At 39.4% G+C, this 15,498-nt stretch overlaps 1 protein-coding gene across 11 annotated transcripts in view; it reads left to right on the top strand.

The window, feature by feature from the left end:
- auts2a (activator of transcription and developmental regulator AUTS2 a) overlaps positions 1 to 15,498 on the top strand; it is a 501,602-nt gene that overhangs the window by 340,973 nt on the left and 145,131 nt on the right. For all 11 annotated transcript variants that reach the window (XM_028467010.1, XM_028467008.1, XM_028467009.1 and 8 more), the window contains one exon: positions 13,501 to 13,530. In XM_028467010.1, the coding sequence (XP_028322811.1) occupies positions 13,501 to 13,530 (30 nt within the window). The remainder of the gene's footprint in view (positions 1 to 13,500; positions 13,531 to 15,498) is intronic.

The raw sequence follows: 15,498 nt of genomic DNA, 5'->3' as shown, positions 1-15,498 counted from the left end.
AGTTTGCTTATCTAGGTCCCGTCCCCTGTTTAAAACACAGAAAATTTACCTTAAAGCTTGTCTCTCTGGTCAAACAGTCTTTGGTTCTTCTGAGCACAATTACAATTTTTTTTTTTTTGTTGTTGTTCCTCTCCATCATTGTTCGTGTCTTCCTTCTTCCCTGCAGATTTCATTCCCAGCCGTTGTTTGCGTTCCTCGTGCTGTTGTGATCTTCTGTTCGTGAAGATTGAGTCAATTGTGTTCATTGACCAGTTGATAAATTCCATCTCGTCGATGTGTTGATCACGTATTCTTGTAAGAATGTGTTCTGAGTTTTTTCTTTATATCTAGTCAAGTTTGCAGCTTGTTTTGTTTCTGCATCAAGGCTATTCCAGCTGGAGATACAGTAGCTCTATTGACAGTGCTGTATTTTCCAATGTTAGATTTAACCCTTTCTTGTATAAACACATTACTATGTCTTAGTTCATAAGCAGTTTGTTTGTATATGAAACGTTTTTGTATTTGATATGGGAGTGTTTTAAAAGATGCCCTAAATGCTAGAATTTGTGTGTTATAGTGTATTATTTCTTGCAGTTTTAGGTATTTGGCCTTTTCAAATAGTTCATTTGTGTGTGCGTTGTGTGGTGCTTTGTATAGAATTCTAATTGCTTTTTTTTAAGTTTAAATAAAGGTTCAAGATACGTTTTGTAGGTGTTTCCCCAGATTTCTGAGCAGTAATTTAAATGTGACCCAATAAGGGAAGAATAGATGTAGTATTTGTTGTAATTTCACGAGGATGTAGCTGCTTTTGGCAACTTTGTTTTTAACTACTTGTATGTGCTTTTTCCAGGTCAGTTTCTTTTTAATAGAGCTAAATGATTTTGGAAAATAATCTAATTACAATTTTTTTTTTTTCCTTAATATTGTGTGATCGCGATTTAAGATGCAATTATTTTTTTCAAGGGTCTCTTGTCATGTATTTTTCAGTGAACACAAGCAATAAATCAATCTGTTTCATAATAAACAATTTCAGATTTATTTAAACTTTAAAAAACTGTAAAATATACATTTTAAAGCACAGATTACAACAATAAACAAATCTGTGGCTTTACCTTTTCAACATGTCTAACTCACGTTTCATGAAACATGTAAACATGTGGACTGCACTTCTTAAACACTCCCTGAACTTAACAGGACAGTACAAGACAGGACAAAAAAAAGGAAATTGCAGCCTTTGCGATTAGAAAATCACATTTTATGATATCGCGATAATATCGCAAATGCAATGAATCGTTCAGCCTTAATTTTTAACATTGAACAGGTCTACACTTTTAAGAGATCTATCTAGCCATAGAGCAATAATTAGTTATTTTGTCTGTGTAAAGCAATGGTTCCCAATCTTTTTTGTCCCGAGTACCGTCTCCGGAATTTCAAACGCTTTTTCATACGTGGAACAGCGGGCTCTCCTTAACCCCTAACTGTGTCTCGAACATTAGTTTCCTAAGTCCATCCGTTTTTTTTCCATAAACCCATAACAAATGACATTTTTCTATAAGCTTCTACATGACCTACGTGGCTAATTTTTTGTTCAAATTGAAATAGGACCCTTAGTGGTTACAGATAATGTGAAATTTTGGAAATATATGATGCAGAGTGACAATAAATTATGTTTTAAATACAGAAATCTGTAGTCTGCCCCAAAAAATGAGATTTACATCAAATATAAGGCCAATTCTGATTAGTGAAGGCTATAAAAGCAGAAATCAGTCACGGAATCGCGGAAGCTGGATCTGCCCCCGCTGGCGGGTCCAATGAGGCTGAAGAGGTTAAAGTATTAAATAGTAATACGTTTGTGTTACTTAAACTTACAGTATTGTCTGTCCTTGTGGCAGGTTAAGACCCCTCATGGCCAGGAGGTTAGCATTGCTGTGCGAGTTTGCATGTTCTCCTTCCCCTTCTCATATATGAATGACCTGATAGTTAATTAAACATGGTGTTCTGCCTTCTCTGCCACAACTTAGAAAAATAAAACAAAACCCATTGTGATTAGATTCAGTCTTTAGGAGAATGTGAGTCCTAGTGTTTGTTTGGTATCATCTACTTGTTTGCATCCAGGCTTATTCAGGTTTTTATTAGGTGAAATTGTTACATTGAGCAAAACAAGAACATCAATTATTCAGCAACAAGTTTTTTTTTAATTATTCATGTAAAATTTCTGTCTTATTGTGTTTTGTCTGAATCTGTTTAGTGTGACTTTTTACACACTGTGGTAAAAACAAAGCCATTTGTTTTCCTTTTGTTTTATTTTTCTCTCTGTGTGCTCAGACCAGACAGTTGGACGCATTGGTACAATATTACATTGTTCAAAAAACACACACTTCCATTGGATTTTAAAACATAGTTTCCCTGTGTGAAAACCAAATGCTGCCTTAGTGCAGACTGTGGGTTTGGAACGTGACCAGAATGCTGTGATGACGAGAAAGTCAGTATTAATGTAAAACATGTCGAGGTAATTAAGATACACACCAAGTGGACTTGTCTCAGGAGATTCCCTCTAACCATACAAACAATGCACTTTGTATGTAATTACCTTTGAATCTTTCGATTATTCTGTGATTAATTCAACATCGGCTCAGAGCCTCGGGCTCCGCTCAGTTGAGAGAGTTCACAGCCACACTTTAGTGTTTGGGCTTCATGTTTTGTTTTTCGTTGCGATCACATACCTGTTGTGGCCTCCCACCTCTTCTGCCCCAGAGCCTCGCCTGCAGCTCACATCTTTCCACGCAGACGTGGCATCAGAACAACAAATGGATTTTTTGAAATAGCAAAATGTGGCTTCTGTGTTCCTTTCAACCTGTTCTTGTCCCTGTTGGAACCAGTGTGTGTTTGGTGGGTGGATTGAAGGGATCAACAGTTCTTTACCCTGCAGCCACATGTGCTTCTGCCGAGCATTGCTTTATTTGTACCTTGGCACGTCCCTGGTTGAGGATAGTGTCCCACCTTCATTTGAAATATACAAGAAAATAAATGCACAACAGGAATCATTTATCCTGTTGAAGTGATCTAAGGCTGTTTGGATGGAGCTGGGTTTCCATTACCCTTGGAAATGCGCAAAATCTAAATAGTGCAATAAAAACTGGTAATGGAAACATATGAATTTTGAAAAGACACTCAAATATCTCTAAAAGGTTTTGACGCTTTCCTGAGGAGGAATTTCAGACGTTTTAATATTGAAATGTGTAGCAAAAGCGCTATGGAAACACTTTCTCCGCAAATGCACATCACAGAACGTGACGTACCTGGTCACGACCATTGCTCTCCGAGAAAACATGACGCGGTATGTATAAACAGAAGATGAGACCGGGGCATTTCTTAGCATTATACTTTAAAATGATTACTGCCACATTAAACGTGAAACAACAAAGGAATACGAAGAGTGTCCGTCTTTTTCAGCGAAATCGGGATGAGATTTCACAGAAGTTACAAGGCTCTTTCACAAAACAACGTTCAATGGAAACACGTTGAAAGCGCAATTATTCTTTGTCGACATTTAGAAATATTGCTTTTATTTTTGCAAAAATCTATAAAGGAAACCCAGCTTGTGTTCTTCAAATTATGCCTTTTGTAGCTTTTATTCCATCTGCACAAATGCTTTAAAAACATGTCTTTCTTTTACATTGTATGTGTATTGATTTACAGAGTGTGGAAATAATAAAACAAGGATAATAGAAACGTCAGATGTGGGAATCATTTTCTCTATCAAGCTGTTTGGGAACAGTCCACTGGTATGAAACGTATAAAGAATGTACTCCAGAAGATTGAAAGCAGAGGGCACTAAATGTAATTTATTGTTGTTACTGGTATTTGTTGGCCCTCATCCCCCAGCAGCTCCTCAGTCCCAGTGACTAGAGTCCAGTTTGCAGTCAAAGTGAATATCCTCAGAGTGAAGCTTTTTGTTTGAGAGGAAATTGCTGTCAGATGTTGGCCTGACACACTTGGCTAGTGCCGCGCACTGATCACACTGGGTTATATCAGTACAGACACACTCCTGGTCCTCCTTGATGAAACATTCTTGGCTTCAGAAACAATCATTTTTTCCTTTTTGAAACAATATAGACCAGAGCTCTCACACTCGCCTGTCGTCTTTTGACCGTAATCTCTTTCCAATCCTACTTTTATGTGACGATTGAACACACCGAAGAGGCTCACCAAAGAGCCTTACTTCTTGTCATGATCTGCCCCAGTCCAACTTGTCATGTTGAATTTCCTTCCACTCACAGAACTTTTACATATGTTAACAAAGCTGTGGTTTGTGGATACCTTTCTATGCTCCGTGGGTCTGTTGGATTTATTTCAAAAGTGAAGTAATACCAGAGTTTTTTGCCTTTAAGTTAGTATATATAGTATTTCCTATAAAACATACATGATTATAAGACAACCCTTGTTGTTTTCTTTTCCTATTCTCATATGTCCAACCTTCCAGGTCTCTTTTATTTTAATGTGGAAAGGGATTTTGAGCAAACACTCGGACGTCAGCCAGTAGTTGAAATATTGCACCAGATTAATAAAAACAATAATCAAGTGCCAAGTCTTTCCCTTGTTCCATGGCAATATTGCACACAGTTTGCTGTGGAATGAGCTGACTGTTGTACAATATAATATATACAACTTTTCGCAAGCTCCCTCCTTCGCTGGAGCTGCCAAAAGCCCGTTATTCATAAAAGATATATGGTACCTCAATTGCATATTTGGCATGATGGAACATGGTTTGCCTCGGCTTTAGTGGGATATTTCTCAGTAAAATTGCAATACTTGTGTTGTGAAATATTGCTTGATGACAAGAGGCATACATTGAATTGTCAAAAGTGCAAGAATGATTGGATAAAATTGTGAGGTAGGTATTGTGGGGAGTGGTTGAATTTGTGTGCGCTCTAAATAGACATCCAAGAAAACTCGAGCAAATCACAATATACACACATTTACACTAGAGATGGCAACTTCTATCACAGCAGGGGCTACAGAATGTGATTGTATCTGATCAGACAGCCAAATTATCATCATTCATGTCAGCATTTAGAATAACGTCCAAACTGAGCATCTATACAGGAAAACACGGGGGGTTTGTGTGTTTTTTTTTTGTCATTTTAATTTGTCATTATTTGCATAACATGTACATAATGGAATAATACTCCCAAAAATATGCCCTGAAAGGATAGAGTAAAATAATAATACTATAAAACAATAATAATCCAATAAAACAAGTATACATTTTTGTTGTCTCTTTTTTTTTAATTATTTGTGTTTTTTTATTGTGTTGCGTATTTTTGTGGTCATTTTGGGTCTTTTGTCTGTTATTTTTGTGTATAATTGAAGATGTCTTGTGTGTTTGAAAAATTTATTTTGTTTATTTTTTTCCTGTAATTTTGTGTGTTTTTGGAGTAATTTTGTGTGTTTGTTTTGGGGGCTGCACTAAATTAGACTGAGGGCCTCATGTGGCCTCCAGGTTGCCAATTGCCCATTTCCACATTATACACTAGAATAAAAAAATACCTGTTATTTACCTGAATGACAATGGGAGATTGTCGCATTTATACAATATAAGGTGAAAATACTATACATAATATTTATCTTAATTTAGCCAAATATCTGTTTATCTGTAATATATTTATTTTAGTTGAATTATAAAATCTTCTACTTTCTTGTAAACTGTTTCATGTTAAATATATTTTTTGTTTCATAAAGATCTAAGTTGTTAGCGTGCACTAGTCTGTGCCAAAGCAGGTGTTTTGTTGCACACCCTGAGTTCATCAGTCTCCTTCTGCCCAAATTTATTTGTTATTCCTCAATTCACATCGGCAGGCTTGGCAGACTGAGTAATGTGTGACTGAGGAGGAGAAAGGGACACAGGAGGTGGAAAAGAGGGGGTGGTTGAAAATTGCATGGTACAGATTACTATTTCTCTGGGTTTCCAACAGCCCTGAACCGGCAGTCAGGCGGGCGGGCTGCCATATCAAGCTGTGGTGGTGGAGGAGGAGGTGTCCAGGTTGGCGAGTCTGGGCTCCGACACACTCAAGGCCCCACATGTCATACTACCCCCATCGCCAACCTGCAGAGAGGAGCACTGGGCTCCAAGATGGCAATCAAGGCTTGATTTGCCAACACATTTCCAATGATTAAAATGTAATTAGCACAAGCGAGCACCTCCTCCCCAGCTAATTTCCGTGCACGCTGTGACAGGCAGGCGGTCGGCGGCACCAAGGCCCCAGCAGCAGATGGAACGGGATGCGCTAGGAAGGCAGAAAACCACTTTGCCATGTGACTGCATCAGAAAACCATCAGGACTCACTGCTATATCAGGAAGGAGCTGTTAGGGGAAGTGAATGAAAAGCTCTTGATGATAGCACTTTAAATTGGCACTGTCAGAGCTGACCCTGGCAATGGCTGCCATCCTTCATGCTCTCTCCCGCTCCAAGGCAGGCAGGCACATTTGGCGCCTTCCATGGGCTTTTAACCCCTTCGGCCATTCAGCTTGACAGTCTGGCTCAGGTTGATAAACAGACACTGTGCACTCCAATGCTTTAATGAAGCCCATATCAGCCATTATTAATTCCAAGGTCATGGAGATCAACCAGCATAACCTGAGGCTAATTTTCCCCAAGAGAGCCACAATATGCATCATTACAAATCTAGGACTAAGATGGATGTAGAAGGAGCATCTAAAAACAACAGAGAATCTGTTGAAATCATTCTGCTGGCCTTCAGAATTACTGATGTCAATAAAGATTTTCTTTCATGATTAACTCAACATCTGTTAGTATTTGTGGACCAGTGGATTTACAGAAGGATATATTGGAGAAGGGAACATGGTGTTCTAGCCTTGCACGCATCCTCGTGTGATGTGGTTACCTCTTTAGTCCAGACGTTCTGCGGCTCGTTCTGGCAGGAGATTTTGGTGAGTGCTGTTGCTTTAGACGACAGACATGCGGCCGTTGGCTTCTTCTGTTCCCTTCCCCTGTATGTCAGAATCTCTATGAGATGGAGAGGGTTTAGGACAAGAATTATTTACTTCTTCTTTCAGACCAATACAAACAAAAGCTTGGGTGCTTAGACAGTGTGTAGAGACATGTGTAAGAGCACTTGGCTAAAGGAGAGGCAGGGGTGAGGCAGAAATGCAACGTGAAGTGCTCCGGATACAGTCCAACATCAACAGTCCTGAGAGCTGAAGCTAATGTTTGACATTCCTGTGTTACTTAAGCTAAACACAAGGATCCCACTGTACACTGTAATGCATGCTCTGTAAATAGCACTCAGTCTGGTTAGAGTTTCACTTTTCTTTGTCAGCCCCTCCCAACACTAATGGTTTTTTTTACTGTACCTTACTGGTCCTTCGAAAAACTATTTCTTAAAGCAACGTCTCATTTGAGCTACTTCTATAATTCTCAATAGGGCCATTGTTATTATTTTTCCCATCTCTTCAGTCTAAAACATTCACTTCTGATTGATTACTTTTTCTTTTTTCCCAGGAAGGATAGCACCTTGCTATGTCATCCTCCCAAAAGGAATGACCTTTGTTCAAATACCAGACTAGATCTGGGGTGTTTTCGTGTGCAGTTTCCTTGATATACATTAGGTGAGGTGTTGAGGTGAATGTGGTTATTTAACTACTCCCTACCATCTCCGCTGTGTAACTGCAGCATAATCCGCTGTCCGTCAATCCCCACCGTCTCCATCTGTGATGCGTAACTGTTGAACCAAGGACTTGGGAGATTTTGCTAATTTACGCGTAATCGCGCAACATAGCTAGGTGTAGTCATTACAAAGAGAACAACTAAGCCATACAAACAGTTGATTGTGTCCTTTGAGAGGAGCAGAAGGAAATTAACTCGGTCCTGCCCTGAACATCTTCCTTTGTGGAGATTATCGTGATTCAACCATGGATAAGTGTAATATTTGTATGTGAAATACATTCCACTGCCGCCCTGTTCAGAGTGTAGCCCCACCTAGCACCAGAAGAAAGCTGGAAATATCAATCAATCAATCAATCAATCAATCTCTTTTTTTTTTTTTTTTTTTTTTTTTTATTCAGTTTATTTCCGACATGGTTACATTCACTTTTCTTTTTTTTACATTTTTTTTATTTTTTTTTGTACATGCCGAAAAAGGAGACGAGAGAAGCAGTTTGCTTATCTGGGTCCCGTCCCCTGTTTTACCATTGCAAATTTACATGGGTTTACATGTCTCTCTGGTCAAACATTCTTGAGTTGTTCTGAACAGTCCTTTTTTGTGTATTCTCATCTGTAGTCAGTGTAGTCTTGTTTTTATTCCTCCTCCTCTCTATCGTTGTTCGTGTTGGCCTTGTTCCCTGTCAGACGTTGTTAGCATTCCTCCAGTTCAAGAATAGTTCCTCTTTCGAAAGTGTTTGGAAGGTTTTTCCCTTTTCATTCATAATGTCACCACTCGGGAATGTCTCTTTTGGACACACAAGTTTGCAGCTTGTTTTGTCTCTACATCAAGGTTACTCCAGCTGTTGTTAGTTCTATTGGCAGTGTTGTATTTTCCACTGTTAGATTTAACTTGTATAAACACATTATTATATCTTAGTTCATAAGCAAGGTAGTAATTTCATTGTATTATATCTTAGTTCATAAGCAAGGTAGTAATTTCATTGTACAGGAAAACGTGTTTCTAACTGCACATATGACAATAAACACTTTGAATTTAAATTTAATGTAATCCTTAATCACCCCACCACCTAGCAATTGAAATGAATAAATGACAGACCTTTTTACTCTTGGTTTCCACATTTAATTCAGTCTCCGTAAAATAATCACAGTCTGAGTTTTGTTTCCAGTGTTTATATAGATCTGGGTCCATATCCATGATTACCATCAGTAATGTTGTTGTTTAGGTGGATCCTTCGTATTTTCCCAAGTCTTCCATCGTTTTGATGAGGATTGGTTTTCCGTTCTCTTCTCCCAGTGGTGTGATATAAATCCTGCAGTTTCTTGTCCACGTCCTCACAATTTTTCCTTCTTTTTTTATTTGGCGTGCCTTCCATGCAATGCTTGCATTTTGTTTCGTCAGGTTTTCATTGATGTACACCTTCGTTCCCTTCAGTTTATTTCCTTGCTTCAGTAGTTCTCCTTTGAATTTCATATTCGTGAAGGTTATCTTTTATTTGTATAGCGCCAAATCATAACCAATGGTATCTCAAGACACTTTACAGTAGAGCAGTCTTAAGGACGGACTCTTCATTTTATGGATACACACATATGCATATATACGTATATACACATACATATGTATCCCACACCAACATGAATTCATCATGGCGGCAAGGAAAACCTTCTGTTAAGCAGCAGGAACCTTGTGTGGATCCCATTCCTATGATGAACAGCCATCCACGTTATGCTGTGTTGGGCACCTTCAGACCCCCACCACCCTAAAAAGGAGCAAGAGGGTCAGGAAATAGATGTCACCAGACTGGCTTAACTGATTACACAACACAATAAGCACAACTGTAACACCACATTGCACCACATTGCAGTCTCATCTTAAAACCCCTCCCATTTAACTACCCTGTCTCACTCTTCCCTTTTCCCTTCCCCCTCACACAGGTGTAACACTGCCCTCTCCTTTTATATTCTCTCTTTGAGAAAGTTTATCTTAGCCTTCCTTATGGAGGGCTGGTGATGGTCACAATTACGCGATAAAATAAATTCATTTTATGACATAAATGAATTTATGATTCAGCATTTTGGGGTCCCAATGCTAACTTTTGTTCCGTTTTCACTTTTCGTCCACTCTGGGCCGGCTCATCAGTGGCTGTTGCGCATCAATGTATTTTTTGTTTTAGTTTTTTTTTTGCTAGACTAGACTTGTGACTAGACTTTACATTTTAAAACGCGGTTTTGAAAATGTTCTATTTTTAATTAGTATTGCCTTTTTGTAAACAACCACAAAAAACTGTGAGGTATCAAAATTAGGGAGTGGGCTCCTGGGGGCCCCTAATAGTTGTCAGCCCAAGGCAAGTGTGACCCCTTGCTTAATGGTAACTCCGCCTCTGGGTCCAGGTGTGCTGTAACAGGCGATAGCAGACCACCTCAACCCTGTCCCAGCTACAGCAGGTGTAGCAGATGAATGAACGAGTCAGTAAAAATATTCCTCACGTCAGGAATCTTCTGTGCTGCCTTTGTGTTGTGTTGGTGATTGTGGTGATTAGTTCACCATGATCACTTATCAATGAGTGACAGCTCAAAGTTGTTTGCATGCCTGAATCGTTTTAAGATGTTTTTTTTTTTACTTCTTGCCTCTTGCTTGAGCAGCTTTGTGAAAAGAGCTGGTGCATGTGTACTAGATAAACAATCCAACCCCCTGCCCTTGCCTGTCAGGCCTGATCTCCCCATCTTTTACGTTGCTCATTATAAAGGTTTTTCCATTTTTGTCAGGTTTTCCTTTTTTTTTTTTTTATTCTTTGTCGATCTTGGAAATTTGCATAGCTCTATTCTGCGAGAAAAAATTAATGACAGCCATTTCTTTTCTTTTGTCTGCAGTAGCCGTGTGAGTGCTTCGCTTAGTGGCACCTGCAAAAGCGACAGGCGCAGGGATGAGAAGTGAAAGAGAGCAGTTGATTAAATCATCATCAAGTCGCAGCTCGGAAAGTCAATTCTGCTTGCCGTCCACAATGATATCCTTTTATCTTAAAGTAATGAGCTATGGCACTTTTGCATTGGGTAATACGATGAGTTCCATTAGCATGTTCCATTTGCTTCACAAGCAAGGGCAAGTCATTCCAGCCGGCTTCTATCTTGGCAATCAAAGCAATTGGCTGCACAGACAGGGAATGTGGGAATGTGTGGGTGGAGGGGTGGAGGAAAGGAAGCTCAAGCAAAGATGGCTAGGCATGTTTTTTATGGATCACACACAGCGAAGAACTAAATGATCTCCATTATTTGAACGCTTTGCTTTGCCTGTTGTGTTGTGCAAAGACAGAGATGCTGCAAATGAGTGTCATCCAATCGTGAGAAGCCTTAATGCTGCCAGTGTCTTCTCCCTTTTCATTTGTCTTTTCTTTGTGGGAAGCCACCAGATGATGATACCCAGCAGACACGCCTGTTTATTCACAGGCTGGAATTGACATATAAATGCACCCATATGGAGCTTTTAATGTAATGCAGGATATCACACGTTGTCATAATTTGCACAATTTTATTCTTACCTCCCTTACTAACCGTCTAAAGGGCGGCTGTCTTTCTGCATGCTGCATTTAAATGGAATGTTGTGAGTGATGGAGAAAAGCAAATGTGAGCGAGAAACGGAGCAGGGGAACGTCTGAGCAGTGTTTGCCCAGTGCGTTTATTGCCTCTGCATAATTTATGAGCTGCTGGAGCTGACCATCATGGCAGCATGCCGCGGGCAGCCCCTGGGGCCATGTGGGACAGGCCTGTAAATTGGATGCAATGCTCCTGCTGAGCTCGCAAGGCCCCCTTTTTACCATCAAGCCTTAGAAACAGATCAGCCACAAACCAAGCCAGCAACCTTTGAGCTCTGCAGGGCAGCAGATCAGCAAAAAAATCACTGGTTGGAAGCAGAAAAAAGAGGCAGAATAAGCCTGCTATCGCTTACTCTCCTGGCTGTCAATCATGGCACCCCTACACTCCTGTCATACTCTAATCGACACCCATCAACCCCCAGCGCTGATACTGTACCAGCCCCTGCCCTCATTCCCCCCCACTGCCTTTTTCATTACCGACTCCAGTGCTTCTCTGCAACGTAGCCATATGCATGGCACGAGGGCCGCCAGTCACCCAGCATCACACTAATTAGTTGATAAAGAATTAAGTGGACCTTGAAATTGAAATTAGAATAAAAAATGAAATCCAGCCTCTTCTTCTTCTTCTTCTTCTTAGGCAGGAGCACAACATCACCAAATCAGAACTACAGCTGAGATTAGCGCGTTGAAATTCCAGCTGCATTAAAATTTAACATGGGCTTCATTGGTATCAGCATTAGAGGGCTTGTATTAACTGATTAATTAATCAAGTGGTTTTTACACTTTGTGGTGATGACAGCTTTATGTAGAGCAGTGTTTCTCAAATGGGGGTACGTGTACCCCGAGGGGTACGCAATGGCACTACATGGGGTGCTTGAGAGAGAGAGAGATAAATTAACTAATAAAGTTTAATTCTTGCTCCCACACCAGGCAAGAGATGAAAAAAATTCAGGATCCACTGAATCAGTGTTTTTCAACCTTGGTCCTGACCCCCTGTGGGGTCACCTGGAGTTTTTGAAAAATTGAAAAATATTTTAGAAATGATCTAATTATTATTGTTTAAAAAAAAAATTAAAACAACACACAAGCTTAAAGGTGTGGTATTGTGCTATTTTTCACCCATCTCCATTTGTTCTAAGAGCCTTAACAACATAGCATTTGAGGTTTATATTCCCAAACTCTACTGTTTTCCAGTGTTTTAGCCCTCTGAGAAGTGACTTTCTGAGCAGTTCTGAAAACGGGCTGTTTTGGGGCCTGCTTATGCATATTCATGAGTAGGTGTATCTGTATAGGCTATTGTGATTGTGAACCAGAAAAACACTGTTTCATTGTGTGTGTGCGGCAGCAGTGGAGTCAATCAGCTGTTTTCAGAATCACTCACCAGAGCTGCTACATTGCTTTGTTATCCTCCTCTGCTCTCCTAACCACAGTAATAGTCAATTTAAGTTGATAATAATTTGTTTTGTTCAACCGCTGCATTGCATTGGGTCACAAACACGTCAGATCAAGTCAAAGGCGATACGAGGCGATATAATGGGTACTAAAAATGGAACTGGTCCGGAGGAGGACTTTACGCTAGGTGACGTCAGGTAGCGGGAAAAATCCAACTTGCTCGTTTGGAGCTGACTTTTTACAAAATGTGGAAAAAGAAGGGAGGGAGGAAACAGAAATTGTCCAACTTTGGCCCTCTGAATGAGTCTAAATGGATGTATATCACTGTAGCAAAACCATTATAAAGTGATTTTTTCATAATGCTGTCCCTTTAAACAACTGTATTTCTATACGTTCACTTTGTGAAATGTAAATCTAGTTAAACTAAAATGCAGTGAAAAAAAAAAATCAAAGCTCAGACATGATCAAAAACTAATTCGAAAAACGTCTGGGATTGCCAGAAATTCTTAATATCAAAGTGAAGTCACGATCCAAAAAAGGTTGGAAACCACTGCATTAAATACTGTTTCTTTCCACTTATTTACAAAATGAGATTCTTTCAAATGTGTGTCATCACTCATTATTCATCATTATGTTCTTTAGTTATTTTTAAATAGTTTTCTAAGCAAAATCTTGTGGTTGGACAAAGGGGGTCCAGGGATTTAGAAATAAGAGAAAGGGGGTACTTGAGCCAAAAAAATGTTTTGAGAACCACTGATATCAATTATAAAATGTAAAAATATTGCTTTCATAACACACCTCAAATAAAGAACATATTATGTTACTGATTGGACTGTTTTTTCTCTTCTTTTTTGCAGTGTGACACAGAGAGTGACCAGGACGACAAGGTAAGATGCTATTTTATTCAAACACTATCACGGTAAGGCCTAAATGAGTCAACCACAAAAGATTCTGAAATGATGAATGGTTTTATAGACACAAGAAGAAAGCTGTGGCTATAGCCAAATGTAAATTAGTCTTCTCTGGACAATTTACCTTAAATCTCAGGTCAGGGCTGCCCATTAGTTCAATCTCCTAATTTGGAATTAGTGCTTTAGTTACCGACCTTTGTAAGACAATGGAGTACCAGTTAGGCAAACATTTGTTTGTGCCCCTACTGTCCTAATGCCACATTAGCACAGTATAATATCTGATTAGTTCGGGTGGAAGATGTTCATTCACGCAGACAGCACACAAATGTTGCACCAATGTTGGCCTGACCCATATAGTTCCATTGCCACAATTTTGCTGGGAAAGCATTAGTTTATTGGAAATATATGTCAGAATTGTTGGCATTTTATCTAAAATTATCACCACACGACGTCTAACAACCCACTGAGCAAACCAACGTTGAAGTGACGTGATGGTCCAACGTTGAGATGTCTCTGATGGGTGCAGAGTGAAAGTTTTTACAACATTGTCTAGATGTCCAAAAAAGAAGAAGACTGCATAAAGAAGAAGACCCAGGTTGGATTTGAACCCCTGACCCTATGCGTTCAAGCGCCCTTCCTTACCCGTTGCGAATAGAATAAAGACAAATATTAATCCTTTTACCTACATTGTCAATTAGATTGAACCTGACCAAACGATGTCCGAAAAAGACGTTTTCTCAACGTCGGCTAAACGTCCAGTATCATGCTATTTTTCACCCATTTCTGTTTGTTCTAAGAACCCCAACAACATAGTATTTGAGGTTTGTTTTCCCAAACTCGCTATTTTTCTGGAGTTTTAGCCCTTTGAAAAGTCACTTTCAGAGTGCTCCTAAAAACAGGTTGTTTTTGGGCCTTCATGCATATGCATGAGTAAACGTAAACACACACAATGCTTCAGTGCAGTTTTAGCGTGTGTGTTCATTGCAGCAGCAGCAACAGTAAATCATTAATAGTCTTCCTTCTCCTCCTCACCTCTACTGGTCCATTTAAGACGATAGTCCATTATTTGGTCCGACCGCTGCTTCGCATTGGGTCACAAACACGTCAGATCACCCCATAAAGGTGATATAAGGTGGTATAACGGCTACTAAAAGTGAAACTGTGAGTGCTCTTCGGTTTATCTGTATACTGGATTATCTATATACTGAACGTAAAGATATTAACCGTAATATCAACCTGCCATCGTTATGTTTGTTTTACCTGTGAGCTAGTTGAAGAGGGAGGAGCTCACATTCTTTTGTAGGGTAGGAGGAGCCAGGATTGTCAGTAGGAAGAGTTTTCAGATTGTGACATCACAACGCGAGAAAAATCCAACTCGCCCTTTTGTAGCTGACTTTTAACAAACAAACAGAACTTTTTCAACTTTGGCCCTTTGAATGAGGCTAAAGGAATATATCACTGTAGCAAAACCATTATAAAGTGGATTTTTCATAATAATGCCCCTTTAAGGCTCGACATTTACATTTCATCTTAAAAAGATCAAAAAACAATATATTGATGTTATATGGAAATATATACTTGTTAACTGTAGATAATATTGAATAATGATTTGTAATAAACAGAAGCACATACACGCACACACGCTTCGTGTCTGCATGCAGATTTGCAAGACTGTTTAGATTTCATATGGATAAACCTAAATCGTGCCAACATTGGCATAATGTTTGTGTGCTGTCTGGGAAAGCTCTGAATTAGCATGGATTGTATGGATGTTTCAATGTCTATAATAACTGGATGCACACATGCAGTGTAAGGGACCTAAATAAAGGCTGCTGTTGTTATGCTGTTAAACTCCTGGTACTACTTCTTTTATTTTATCTCTTTTTCCCAAGCCATCCACATATCTGTATTTTCTGTTTTCTCTTTTTCTGCTTCTTGAAACTC

The sequence above is a fragment of the Gouania willdenowi genome, chromosome 14 (genome assembly GCF_900634775.1).
Source record: "Gouania willdenowi chromosome 14, fGouWil2.1, whole genome shotgun sequence".
Lineage (NCBI taxonomy): Eukaryota > Metazoa > Chordata > Actinopteri > Blenniiformes > Gobiesocidae > Gouania > Gouania willdenowi.
Note: the sequence above shows the minus strand (reverse complement) of the source record. Positions and strands in the feature narration are given on the sequence as shown.